Source organism: Primulina tabacum, chromosome 1, assembly GCF_025594145.1.
Source record: "Primulina tabacum isolate GXHZ01 chromosome 1, ASM2559414v2, whole genome shotgun sequence".
Taxonomy (NCBI): Eukaryota; Viridiplantae; Streptophyta; class Magnoliopsida; order Lamiales; family Gesneriaceae; genus Primulina; species Primulina tabacum.
Genome location: NC_134550.1, coordinates 16,438,543 through 16,453,612, shown reverse-complemented (window position 1 = coordinate 16,453,612; position 15,070 = coordinate 16,438,543). Strand labels below are relative to the sequence as shown.

The window sequence follows — 15,070 nt, the reverse complement described above, 5'->3', positions numbered from 1 at the left end:
GTCCATCCAGAATTCACATTTGGACAATTTGGCATATAAATGACTAGTACGAAGAGTTTGAAGTACCAGTCTCAGATGTTCAGCATGCTCCTTTTTCGATTTCGAATACACAAGAATATCATCAATAAAAACAATAACGAATCGGTCTAGATAATCTCGGAAGACCCGATTCATTAAATCCATAAAGATAGCAGGAGCATTAGTAAGACCAAAAGGCATAACCAAGAATTCATAGTGGCCATACCTCGTACGAAAAGCAGTTTTGGGCACATCTTCGTCTCAAACTCGTACTTGATGATACTCAGAACGAAGATCAATCTTCGAGTATACAGAAGTACCCTGAAGCTGATCAAATAAATCATCAATACGAGGAAGTGGGTACTTGTTTTTCACAATAGCCCGATTCACTTGCCTATAATCGATACACATTCGCATAGTACCATCTTTCTTTCGAACAAATAAAACTGGAGCTCCCCAAGGCGATACACTCGGTCGAATATACCCCTTATCGAGAAGATCCTGCAATTGTTCTTTCAATTCTTTCAATTCCAAAGGTGCCATGCGATAGGGAGCTTTAGAAATAGGCGCAGTCCCCGGCACAAGATCAATACTAAACTCAACTTCTCGATGAGGAGGAAAATCAGGAATCTCATCAAGAAATACATCCGGGAATTCTTTCGCAACTGGAATATCAGATAAAGAAGGCTCCTTCTTCGAAATATCAATAGCGTAGATAAGATAACCCTCATCTCCGCTAGTCAACAATCGAGACATTTCCAAGGAAGATACCAATGGAATTTTGGCTTGGGAACCCTTGCCATAAAAATTTCACTTGGGTCCATCAATCGGTCGAAATCGAACCACCCCATGACAACAATCAACAGTAGCTCGATTTGTCGTCAAGATATCCATGCCAACAATACAATCAAAGTCGTGCATTGGGAGGACAATCAAATTCAGAAATACCACATTATCCTCATATATCAATACACAATTATGCACAACTCTTTCAGACAAAATAATCTTCCCTGCTGGCGTGGCTATCGACAAAGTATCATACAACGGGGTACACTCAATATCGTGAGATGCAACAAATGCATGAGATATGAATGAATGAGATGCTCCTGTATCAAATAAAACACGTGCAGGATAATCGCAAAGCGTGCAAATACCTGCAATCACACCTCCCGGAGCTTCTCTCGCCTGATCCTCAGTCATGGCGTACACTCTCACTTGGGGAAGAACTTGGGCACTCTGACCACCCAGTCCTCGATATCGTGGACACTCGACTGCTGAAAAGATGGAACAAGAACAGCAGGTCTCGTCATACCAGGGCCACCTCTAAATCCTGGTTGGGGTTGAGCAGAAGTCGTACCCCTGTTCGGACATACTCGAGAGAAATGGCCTTCCTGCCCACATTGATAACAAGTACCAAACATACCTCGACACTGCTCGATAGTATGTTTGCCTCCACAATGGCTACAATAGAGAGCAATCACATGACTCCCTCGCTGTGACCCACTAGAGCTCGAAGAAGACGAAGAAACAGAGCCAGTCTTCTTGAACTTCTTACCCCTCGGCCGCAAAGTATGCTGCTGAGCTGACACCGGAGGTGGAGGAGTATACTGTGGACCTCCTCTCCTAAGTCCAGCCTCGGCTCGTTCCACTGCCTCTGCATAGCTGGTAGGCAATCCAGAAACAACATATGTATACAAAGTAGGATGTAAACCATTTACAAACCTGTTATATTTTGCCCTCGCATTCCCAGCTACGTGAGGTGCATACTTCAGTAAAGTAGAAAACTTCGAAGCATACTCTGCAACAGACATCGTTCCCTGCTGCAGATTATTGAATTCATTCTCCTGAGCAGTATAATAGGATGGAGGGGAATACTGCTCCAAAAACTGGGCCTTGAAGACATCCCAAGTGACTTCAATCCCGGCCTCTTTCAATCCAATCTCAGCGGCTTCCCACCAAGATTTAGCTCGGTCTTTCAACTGATAAAGAGCAAGTTTCAGTCTCCGAGCCTTGGAATACTCAACAATATTAAACAGATGCTCAATATCCTTCAACCAGGCCTCTGCTCTTTCAGCACTCTCAGTGCCAAAGAACCTCGGTGGTTTCAGATCCTGGAATCGAGCCATCACAACATCCATGGACAATCCTTCAAATTGTCCAACAATCCTCTCAGTACTGCTGCTCGCAGTTTCATTTATGGGATCCATCTACAAATCAAAAGATGAATATCACAATTTCACAATCTCATCATCTCATATCGTCAATCTCATCAAATACTTACTCAATTCAAATCAGATAAGAGCAAGTAATACAAATAATTCAAACACATATGCACAATTCATTTGTGCCTATTACGTGTGCACAAGACTCAATCGAGCATTCCCAGCTATGCTCTGATACCATATTCTGTGGGGCCCTTAGCTCCTAATCGTTATTACAATGCAATCTGATTAGGATTAACTAATTACAGCGGAAAACGAGTTTAAAATTTCTTTACAATGAGCCCAAAATATCTCTTCTATAACTTAAATACTGAAAATAGTATTTAATCTCAAATCATAAAACATGCCCACACGTAATCAAAACCAATCACATATAAACAACTCATATCCTCTGGACATGCCCCGGTATATAGATACATATACATATATACTGGGAACAAGACATAAACATAAAACCTCAGCCCAAGCTGTGGCTCCCTCCAGAAGTACCCTCTCCGGTCTCCTGATATCCTGGAGTACCTGCCCATTGTCCACACACAAAGACAGCAGCAGCCCCCCTTGGGGGTGAGCAAAGCTCCGTATGGAACAACCAATCATATATACCACAAGTATCTAAACAATGATATATGGTATGCAATGCATGTATGTCGTGGAGGTATCAGGTCAAATGCCCATCCACTGAGCACATGTCAGAATCAATCGAATCACTATCAAATCAATGCTCGAGCTGGCACACCGGCCAATATGGGATACTCGTATAATAGCGTCGGCAAAGCGCCATCAAATCCCAAATCTCATATCCAATCATATGGGGCCACAATTGTCTATGCTTTACGGGTCATATAATACCGGCATAGCGATTGTGTTCACAAACCCCGGAATCCAATCAAATCATATCAGGGTATCCAAGGATCATAGCTCAACGTGCATGTCATGTATCGATGTATGCATAAAATGATGTGTGTTAACAAAACATTTATTTTATACACCGATATCTCAATCTCAATGTCATGTATGCCACATCAATCGACAAATAAGGCATATAGACACATAATCTCATTCCAATCAATCAAATCAATCCGATATATATCATATAATACAGATACATGTCGTATGTTACCCGGTCGCAACATACCTCAATTCTTCGTTTCCAGTTGATGTAGCCTGAAGATATTGATATTACACTTTATCTACATCAATAACATACTCATTCCAATGAATAACATACTCCAAAATCATTGATATGAGTTTCAAATATCATTTGAAACTTCAAAAATTCATATCATAATTCAATTCCGACTTCGAATACAAGTTTCTTGTCGGTTATTCTACTACATATCAGAAATTCAACTTCAAATACATATTATTCCAGCACTTTGAATATATAAGCCCTCGATGCGACGATTACAAATATATAATTTGTTTCGCGTTTGGACAGCGTTTCGAAGTCGATTCAGACGAAAGAACTCGAGTTTCCCTTCTTTTCTCTCGAAGCCACGGTAAGGAAATGAAGAAAGAGTAAAGCAGAAGTCTCGTTCTTATCACCACCGTTCTCGCGCTCGGGCGGTAGAATTCTCGCGCTCGAGCGCGAGACATTCTGTCCCCGAGAAATCTTTATGCCGCGCTCGGGCGGTCAAACATTACCGCTCGGGCGCGGAGTGTTCTGCCCAACTATACGCAAATTTCAACCCTGGCGCTCGGGCGGTCATTTTCTACCGTCCGGGCGCCACACGTTCTGTACAATTATTTGATTTTTGTACTTATTGGCGTCCGGCTTCTCCAATCGAGCTCTTACAACGTCAATTCATATTCAATATTCATTTCTCAATTCAATTGTCAGGATATACATCAAATGTATAATCACACATCAAATTCATGAATTATCGATAATCATATAGAATTTACGATAATACGATACACGGTCCTTACAAAAAAACTGGTTTGAATACAGCTTTTATCTTTGCAAATATAAACTTTTGGTAATTTATAATTTATTTCTAATGGTTCTCCTCCTGCATGAGAGAGAGAATGAGTAGTTTTATGAAAATATTTCGTAGGAATTAATCCTTCCTGTATAACATTTAAATCTGCACCACTATCAATCATAGCAATAAAATTCTTTTTATAAGAATTGTCAATTAATAAAGTAATATTGGTGTACCATTTTTGAGATATAATCATGCTTAAAACAGATAGATGTTTTTTATCTGGATCAAGGAAAGAAATATCTTGAAGATTATCAAAACTATCAGAATTATTAACTGAATTATTAGTTTCAATAATTGAAATACGATAATTTAAACTATTATTATTGTGTTGTAAAATTTTTACTTGTTCTTTAAGATTTTCTATTTCTTTAACTAAATTCTGTATAGTAACTGGATTCTGTTAACTATATTTCTGTTGTAAAAGATTTTTAACTTCTTTCCTAGAATAAGCTTGTTCTTGTTTAACAAGAATGTTATTATTATTATTATTATTACTAGTTGAAGCAGTATTCTCCATCTGATCAATAATTGTAGATTTTAATACTGGATCCTCAATCATTTTAAGGAATTCTAAAATATTATTATTAGTTAACACATTAATATTTAAGTCTTTGAATTGAGACATGAGTTTATAAAAATCATCATTTTGATTTTTATTATCCTCTATATGATTTAAACAAGATTTTTCTTGTATACAATTATTACATTCATCTAAATAAGATATTTCTGATTCACTATCTATAATTTCATCTGAAATATAAGATTCTGAAAAATTCTCAGTTTCACTGTCAGAATTATTATTCGAATCCATTATTATTTTAAATAATGTTTCTTTTAGATTATCATCTATGTCTAAATTATTAATTTTGTTTTTATATTTTTCTTCTTTCCGTAAATCACGGCTTTCTTTTCTTTTCTTCTTTTTATCTCTTTGTCTATCAGACAAATGTCTTTTCTTTCTATAAAGTTTTTCGTCTTTTTCTTTAATTTTCTTCTTACCTTTATTAGGTAAGTCCATTCCAAATTGATCACAAAATTTACCTAACTGTTTTTTCTCAAGTAAATTCTGTCTTTTAATCTGATTATTTAATTTTAATTCATTACAGAGAGCTAAACCCTCTTTAATGCAAGTATTAATTAAATTTCCATAAGTATATTTATCATATGGAATATTAATCTCATCTTTTCTTAAGACTTTTCTAATTCTTTTAGCAAATAGAAAAGGTAAACCATCTATAAATTTGGCTTTCCAGAAACTATTATTACAATCTGTTATCTCATATATTCGAGATAAAAAGGTATCTTTATACCATCTAAAATCAGTAAGTGTTTTACATTTTAGATTACTTAATAAAGTACGAATCTTTTCACTCTCATCAGTGAATTTACCAGTAAAGTGTTCAATCATAGTCATTATTAATGAATAGACTACATTTTCTGATTGAATATTATTCTCAATTTTTATGGAATTAATAATATCTTCTTTTTGGAATTGATTTAAATAATTATCCCACCAACCTTTAAGTTGGCCAGTAAATTCTGATATAATCATCTTAGCAATATTTTTATCAGTATTGCCTGAAGTTTTACACACAGTACTATACATAAGCATTCTGTGAGCAGTATTATAAATTTGCTTATCACTAAACCCATCAATATTCCATTCATATATACTTTTCCCATTATAACTATTAGCAAATATATATTCTTGTTCTTCAGTAAGAACATCCATGGGAGTAGGTCTATTATAATAATATTTATTTTGGGTAGGTTTATCTGCCCATTTGATTTTATTAATTTCTTCTTCAGAATGATTCTCATCATTATCTAACTCTTCATTAAGAGTATTCAAATTCAGATTTTTAAATTTTTCTTCTAATAATTTTTCTATATCAGAAACAGAAGATTTAAATTTAAAATCCTTTATATCTGGAGGGGATTGAATAGAAGAAGTAGCAATAGAAACAATATTAGTTTCTTCTTCTTTTGTTTGGATATAAACATCTGGTTTAATTTGATTAATAGCCAGAATAATTTTATCAATACGATCCTTAAGAGAAACTATCTCTTCTCCTATTATCATATGATTATTATTTTATTATTATTATTATTATTATTATTTTATCATATTTATCTATTTTTTATAGTTTTAAATTGCTAAATATTTTTAAAATTTTAATTTAAAATTGTGAATATTTAATTCATCATGTTAGTCTTGAATATAACATGAAAATTAGTTAACGCTGCAAAAATTCCTCCTAGTTAGTCATTTCGTAGTAATAATTTTTTTTATCTTCTCTTTATTTTGAATTTTAAAAATTTATATTAAATTTAAACTTTGTTCGTAATTTTACAGACATAACGTATGCATGAGTTGGCGCATATACATGATTTGGAGATCGATCAGACAATAACATATAAATACAAAATTTTCGCAATAAAACAATATTCCACACAACTCATAATTTGAGTTAGAAAATAATTTTTATGGTAAAAAATAAATAGAGGAGAATTTTCATTATCTCGTCCAAAAATCGAACTTGGTATAAAATCCCACAAGATCAGTTTTTTTGTTACAAGGATCACAACAAGAAGTTCCATCCTCAAACATCTCAAATCGTCTGTTTACCATAAACGAAAAGCAGTAAAAAACCAAGAATAACAAAGGTGGAAAAAAGGTAAACAGGAGGAGGACGCACACGTATCAAAGGGAGGAATCCTTTGGTGGCTTCCAATAGAACCGCTGGTCAAACATTATTAGAAAACCGGTATATATTGGAAGTTTGATTCTTTTTGCAATGGGTGAAAAGGAAAAGCCAGAGGACCCAAGTGAGGGCCCAACCCCGGAAACAAACCTGAGCACGAGTCCGAAGCATCCATCTCCAGTTGTGCCTGCGGAGACAGAGAAGGAAGCAGGGAACAACATGGCAAGAGCTGATACATTATCATCTGTCAACCCTTCTTGGTTTACGCCTAAAAGGTATCTTTGGGGTGGCCTGCACCCCTTTTTCATGTTTTTTTTGTCTGTGTGAGGTCATATTTTGTGATTTTCCTGTGGAATTGTGGGATATGTTCTGGAATCAAGAAAGTTTGAATCTTGAGCTTTTTTTGCCTCGTGGGTCTCCAAGAAATTGGTGAGTTTGTCTTTCAGGTAATGGTCGATGTTGAAGTATTGCATTTTGGTCGATGAATTTATGCAAAATTTTGTTTTGGGAGCGAAATTGGAGTTATTTTACTTTTGTATGGGACGTTGATGGTTGAAAAGTTTTCTAATGGACGGTTTTGATTGAATTTCTCATCTGTGTGACTGGATTTGAAAAACATTATTTGTGTCAGTGCCTGAATTCTGTTCAATCTGTGAATTCAAGCTTTTAGATTTCTATCAAAGTTTCCCATCGTTCATCCTTGTTTTCTATTTTGGCAGGTTGCTTTTAATCTTTTGTATAATCAACTTAATAAATTACGTGGATCGTGGTGCTATAGCAAGTAATGGTGTTAATGGAAGTCGTAAAACTTGCTCAGAAAGTGGTGCATGCTCTGGTGGTAGTGGAATCCAGTAAGTTCTTATATCAATTTTGGTTACTAATCCATAGAGTGACAATCAATGGTTCACTCTTTGTTTTTTGTTTGCTTGCATCCTTTTTATGATCATTCTTATGTGGTTTATATTATGTGCGTTGTTATCTCCTCTTCATGACTGTTTGCCTATTCAGAAATGCAACGAAATTGGAAAAAGGGTAATTACATATTTCTAGGATGGGGTTAATCTTGAGGCTCCCATATTTCTAGTAGATTTAGTTTGATTGCGGTGTCATAGGAGGATTAATGAACATGCAATATAATGTAGTTTTTTCATTACCAAAGGAATATATGTCAGAGGAAATTTTGAATGGGTACTCTCCTCCATGACACACCTTTTCTGTAATACCTTCAACAATAATTCAAGGGGACACAGGAGGTCAATAATTAAATGATTAAGCTGGCCTCAGTTAGAATGTTCGTACTGCAGGAGCTTGGCAATTAGTTATTGAATTCTAGTATCTTCTTTCTGGTTTGCTTTCCTTTCTACTTCAATTGATTTTAGTAACTATGTGCACCAATGGCTATATGATGATAAATTGAATTCTGTTATCTTCATTCCTGTTCGCTTTCCTTTTTACTTCAATTTATTTGAATAACAATGTGCATCAACGGATATATGATTCTCCTACTGTAAGAGTTCTTAATGCATCAGCCCCCACTCCTCTCCCTTCTTTCTTTAAATGCCATGTAATGGAATAGAATGTGGTGAAAAATGTATTTGTTTTTCTTGTTAGTACTTAGTACAAAAATGTTGAGAGGAAAAGGTGAAGCAGAAAAGCTGAAGTGTTTTAGTAGTAAGTCAGTGCGGTGTATTGGGCGAAATATGGTGTTTTACCACTCTATTTTACTTCTTTTGTTTATTTACTTGGTAACTTTGTTGACGTTTGTGCCACATTTTTTTAGTAGTTCCTTACTACACGAATTTCTGCGATGTTGTGGCCAATAAGTTGATTCCAAATAAACCATGTGATTAGTTAACAAATTGCTGATTTGTTGACTTTTCTGTGACATTTTTTTAGTAGTTCTTACTACATGAATTTCTGGGATGTTGTGGCCAAATAAGTTGATTCCAAATGAACCATGTGATTAGTTAATGTTTCAATAACAGAAAGAAACCCTACTGAAAACTTCTTATGTGTGATGCAATATTTATGTTGTCGTATTTTCTTATACAAAATTATGCAGGGGTGAATTTGACTTGACTAATTTTGAGGATGGAGTTATATCATCCGCTTTCATGGTGGGACTCCTTGTAGCATCTCCCATATTTGCATCTTCAGCTAACAGGTAATAAATCATTTGTTTTTTCATTATTTTTTCTTAGTCTATCCATATGCATCTCATGTCAATTTGGCGTTTCCTCTCCGCTATCATTTATTCTTCTGTGGCTTCTATGAAATATTATTCTCCAGTTTCTTGATTTCTATCGGTAATACAAATTTTTTATGTGTACAAAAATTGGATGAGGAAAAAGGGCTGAACTCTTAAAAAATATCTGGAACATCCTACTTGAAGGTTTGAAGGCTATTTTTTCTTGGGTAATAAATTACCTTCTTGTTCCATGTGAACTTTGCAGCTTCAATCCCTTTAGGCTTATTGGAGTTGGTTTGACGGTATGGACCTTTGCTGTTACTCTTTGTGGTTTTTCACAAAACTTTTGGACTGTTGCAGTTGGTCGCATGTAAGTAAAGCTTGTCCGAATCATACCAAAGTCGTATGTGCTATTTATTTCTTTGTTTATATCATTATGAATTTTCCCTTTATATGTTTGTTTTCTGTAGGCTAGTGGGTGTCGGCGAGGCTTCTTTTATAAGTCTCGCAGCTCCATTCATCGATGACAATGCTCCAGTCGCTCGGGTTTGTCCATCTATAATTGTCGTCTCACACGATATCTATAAGATTCACACTTCTTTTGAATACGACACTCTTTCAGAATATGCTCTTGTTAGATTTATGTCAAATCATACCAATATCTAGGCGACTAATTGACTGGTTCACTTATTAAGTGTTAAGAAGCACATTGACTTGACAAGAATAATGCAAGTGCCAGCGTTACTGTGATTTTGGGCTTATGAAAAAGACAGTCTCCTCAGAATGCCATTACTTATGCCAATCTTGATTTTTGTTAAATTCCAATTTTGTCCTTATAAAATTAAAATCTAAGGAAATCAGGACTTAAAACAATAGGACACTTCTTTTATGTGACAGCCTAATCTCCTTACTAGCTCCTGTGTACTCCTTGTGACAGAGAACAGCATGGCTGGGAGCATTTTACATGTGTATACCAACTGGTATTGCGGTTGGATATGTTTACGGTGGATGGGTATGTCTATAACTGCCTGGCAAAAATTTTTGTGCATATTGTTTGCAAATTATGAGTTCTCCCGCGATCAAGTGTTTACCCACATGAACTCGATATTAGTATTTATTTTTCCATGGATTTTTTCTCAATTGTAAAGACACTTTTTTATGCTCAGTATAGAACCCATTTCATTTTCTTCTGGTTATTGCTTGTAGATTGGTCAATATGGCTGGCGTTGGGCATTCTGGGTGGAGGCTATTTTGATGCTCCCTTTTGTCATTTTAGGATTTGTTATGAAGCCTTTACAGCTAAAAGGTCAATATTGGGCTATTGCTTAATTTTGTGTTCCCATTTTTATTTACTCGCCATTTTCTCGAGACATCTTTTGACAGGCTTTTCTCCTGCTGGGTCTAAAAGAGCATCGAGAGCTGTAGATGATGGCTCTGAAGATCAAGGTATCGGGTTTAATGTTTTACAGATCAAAACAACTTTAGAAGCATTTGCATCAAATTTTCCCGTTTATGAATACTTGCAGAATAGAGTGCTTCTGATACTTAGGTGACAACTTTTGCTGGATAATTTTATTGATGCACCGCAGCATCAGTACCGAATGATTAGTTGATTATATGGTCAATTGTAAAATAAGAGTTCTGAGGGGACTTATGATGTTATATTAGTGAGTGAACTTGAGTAAAATTTCTCATAAACCTTTCTTGATCTATAAATTGGCTTGTCCTTACGTTTTGATATCCTTTGAATTTCTCTTGTTTGTTAGTTTTGTAGTTTCCTGTTGCTTCAAAATTTTCTAGAATGTCTATATTTCGTTGCATGTGGTCAAATTATTATGAATGTATTTTTGGTTAAAAAGGTTGTGAACTTTCAGGAAGAGAAGTTGCAGACAAAAGTTCAAAACCGTCATGGTAAGAAGTTAGTTCCAAGAAGTAATTTTGATTTCTCCATGGGAAATGCTTTATTGAAGAATATGTTTTTCCTGATCAAGTTTACGTCCAAAAGGGTCAGAAGTCAATTGCATACATGAATGGATCCTTTCTCACTGAGTTTTTTGTGATTTCAGCTCGTCAGGTCTGAGAGTACTTGGGAGAAATATGAAAGCTCTTTGTCTTGAGAAGGTTTACGTGGTGAACGTTCTGGGTAAATATTCTTTATGTGGATTTTGCTGGTGGAAAAGGACACACGATAGTTACCAACCAACACATTAGCTGATTAAATACTACAAACTGAGAGTGCCACCTTGTATTTGTAATTTTTCTTTTTGAATGGCTATTGCAGGTTACATTGCCTATAATTTTGTCATTGGTGCCTATTCCTATTGGGGACCTAAGGCTGGCTATAACATATATCACATGGTAACATCTTCATGGCCTGTATAACATGTTGTCATTTAGCCGTTTATTGTTTTTTTCTGTCACTTAGAGGGGTCTTCTTTTCACTCAATATTGACTTTACCTTTTTCAAAAAATAAATATTGACTTTACATACTTTGCAACACTATATATATTTTATTTGTATCCAGAGCAATGCAGATTATATGTTTGGAGGTGTTACAGCTTTGTGCGGAATTCTTGGATCATTAGCTGGTGGTTTTGTTCTTGATCGTATGACTTCCACTTTACCAAATGCTTTTAAGGTGGGCCTTTTGTTCATTACTTTCACGTATTCAATCACTTATTACTGTCTCACCAATTTGAAATTTGCATGGAACAATTTATGATTGAATCAAACTTGATTCACTGCACGATGGACTCCTGCACACTCATTTCTGTGTCGGGTAAAAAGACATTTTTCTGCAGAGTGATATTGTAAATGAAACTTTTGTATGCATCCCGAGCCTCTTGGGAGCAATCTCTATTAAAAATCTATATATATATTTTCTAGCTAAATAACGTCCAAAAGTGGATTTGTTTTATTTAATCATGTTTTATTTATAATGCCATACATAAATGTTTGGCTTTAATCAAGAAGTGCTCACATTTTGAATTTTGTGTCAGCTTCTATCGGTGGCGGCATTATGTGGAGCAGCCTTTTGCTTTGCTGCTTTTTGCTTCAAGAGCCTTTATGTGTTTCTGGCTCTGTTTGCTGTAGGAGAGCTTCTGGTGTTTGCTACCCAGGTAGTCTTTCCTGTTTATCTTCTTGGTTTCACTGTCCTTTGGTCACCTGTTCTGTACTTGTTTAGTATTCGATTCTATATCGTGGAATTCAAAAAGGGTGCTAAAGTGTAAAGGGTGCCGAAAATGATTTTGTCTCTATCATTTCTTCTATTTCGTAAAATTAACATGTTGAATTTTTTCAGTAAATGCTATCAGACTTAACAAGATTCTACTTTTGCCACTGTAGGCCCCAGTAAATTTTGTTTGTCTGCATTGCGTTAAGCCTAGCCTGCGGCCATTATCCATGGCCATGTCTACCGTATCCATTCACATATTCGGTGATGTGCCATCTTCTCCCCTTGTCGGGCTTCTTCAGGTTTGCGCCTTAGTTTCTTTGATTGATTATAATCAGCATTCAGCACCCATTGTAATTTGTGTAGGTCTTTAGATTTTGATTTCAGTCGAGGCAGATATTGGCAATTTATCATTACATGGTCATCATACAGACCATGCACTTTGAGAATAAAATATGGTAGGAAGCAATAATTGCCGATACTAAAAGATGGTATGCAGAGAGTCGCATGTCTTGAAAATTTTGTGTTCAGTTAACATAACCATAATTGGTATCTGAGCCAAGCTCATACATTCAATTTTCACGAGTTATAATTGGTGCATTTATTGAGAACAAAATTTCTCATAGAGACGATTATCTCTGGTAGCACAATGATTGAAATGTGGTGTTAGAGTTGCTATGCGATTTAGAGTTGAACTTTTAGCAGAGCAGCATCCGCTTTATCTTAAAGAAAGAGAACTTTGTCAATTTCTGGTGATTCAGTTCTAATGAAGATTAAATTTGCAGGATAAAATTAATAATTGGAGGTTGACTGCTCTTATTTTAACATCTATTCTGTTCCTGGCAGCTGGAATATGGTTCATAGGTGACGATTTTCATCAAACTCGTTATTTGTTTTATATCATGTTGGAGTCGGCGTTTATTTTTAATGGTTTAACGATATCGAATAAGTACTTTGATACATGCATATTGTTTTGGGGGGGCCTTATCAAGACTATGAAATCAGGGACGATTAGGAACTGAAACCGAATTGAACTAAGACCGCTTTCTGATTATGTTTCTGATTATGCTGGAGATGAACCGAATGTGACGTTTCCGGGTTGGTTCTTTGTAATCTTTCAGGCATATTCCTTCACGGCGTGGATCGTTACAACGAAGATAACGAGGATCCAGTTGCTGTTGTTAACAAGGCAAATTCAACTCCATTGCTTGATCAGAGGACTGTTGAAACAGCATAGTTATCTTGAAGTTTGCTGCCTTTTATTTTGCACTTGTTTTGACCACGATTTTTATTTTTTAAATAAAAAAAATATGTTTCGTGAATAATTATTCTTTTTTTTTTGTTGGTTTCCTTGACCTTCAATGTGATAAGTAAATTCATATTTGCCAATGAGTAAACTTCTTGGCTATTATCGTATCTACGAAACCTAATGGAAAGAATACATATATTTATAGTTATAACAAAATAAAAAGTTTAAAGGTTTATTTCATAACTTAAATAGTTTAGTCGAGTCTACATCACGAGTAAATGAAATGGATATAGGTTTAAAGATTTATTGTGTCAAATAATAAGGTATTTTGTGAAGCAAAATTGAATCTTAAAATAGATTTATGAATACACGTGCGTTCCCATTAACGATAATTTATAAATAATTAGTCACTAAAATAATCCAAAAAAAAAAATTATTATAGATGAAAATTCCTAAAAATTTTAACATATAGTCTGAATCATTAATATATTAATTGAGTTAACTCGAAAAAAATATTATAAGAAAAATGGATTGTAAAAAAAAGAAGGGAAAATGTGAACCATACGATAAATTGTTTGACAAGAATAACAACTGTTGTCGTATTATATGTTCTGCTAGATAGATTCTTTATTAAAACAAATTGTAGTAAAAATATAATTCAGACAATAATTCATAAAAATAATATTATGTTGATATATAGGTTTATGATTCAAACTTCAAATACAGGTTTCTTTATTTAAAAAAAATATACAAGTCAAGACATATTTTGAAGGGTAAATTTGCTTTAAATCACCACACTCAAACTTAAATTTTCATCAAATCTCTATCAGAAAAATTATGTGTTTGTAGTCCATAATCCACAACATCATGTGTTTGCACTCTCTGAGCCCATATATCTTTTCTTGGATGAAATCAGTACATAGCAATAAAAATATGACACTAATATATGATATTTGTGAACCAACTATTTCAGATCTGATATTAATATATGATTTTTGAGTACTCAAACATGTATAACAAATAATGATATTAATGACATATTTGTCTTTTATGATGAAAATCAGTACATAAGATTGAATATATAGTAATGTTTGATATTTTAGTACCAACTTTTTAACATCTGATGCTAATATATGATTTTTGTGTCCCAAAGATGTGTAGCAAATATTGATGTTAATAAAGTCATTCCAATTGAAAACGAAATTTTTTTCTTAAACAATTGATACTCAAATATCATTTATCAGTATCACATTTTCAATGTTTTGTACCGATTTTCATCCGAAAAACAAATGCTTCATTAATATCAATATTTTTTTGTAGATGTTAGTATCGAGAGAAATACATTGGATGAGAGACTATTAGCTTAAGACCGGAAAATTTGGAAGCATAGTGTTTGCTCAATGATTGATCAAAAACCACAAGTCGAACACATCACATTAAAAATGATGAAGGGCAAGACGAAACTAAGGGATCTTTCGGAACGACGGGAGGAAATGCGAGTGATTGAGGAATGTCACTGATGTAATC

The 15,070-nt window shown here is 34.6% G+C and overlaps 1 protein-coding gene across 3 annotated transcripts; it reads left to right on the top strand.

Moving 5' to 3' along the window:
• The first annotated feature begins 6,818 nt into the window (after positions 1 to 6,818).
• On the top strand, positions 6,819 to 13,705 carry LOC142542403 (putative sphingolipid transporter spinster homolog 2). Of its 3 annotated transcripts, none has more exons than XM_075649027.1 (16): positions 6,819 to 7,208; positions 7,653 to 7,784; positions 8,996 to 9,097; positions 9,387 to 9,491; positions 9,592 to 9,667; positions 10,059 to 10,133; positions 10,328 to 10,427; positions 10,505 to 10,567; positions 10,981 to 11,032; positions 11,188 to 11,264; positions 11,403 to 11,479; positions 11,647 to 11,760; positions 12,122 to 12,241; positions 12,468 to 12,596; positions 13,080 to 13,158; positions 13,416 to 13,705. In XM_075649027.1, exons 1-16 carry the CDS (start codon positions 7,027 to 7,029, stop codon positions 13,529 to 13,531), a joined length of 1,599 nt encoding a protein of 532 aa, XP_075505142.1. In that variant the 5' UTR covers positions 6,819 to 7,026; the 3' UTR covers positions 13,532 to 13,705. The 3 variants fall into 3 exon arrangements, with proteins under 3 accessions (XP_075505142.1, XP_075505157.1, XP_075505149.1); XM_075649042.1 differs by having other exon boundaries at positions 6,820 to 7,208; positions 10,996 to 11,032; XM_075649034.1 differs by having other exon boundaries at positions 6,821 to 7,208; positions 10,505 to 10,574; positions 11,000 to 11,032.
• Positions 13,706 to 15,070: the final 1,365 nt, after the last annotated feature.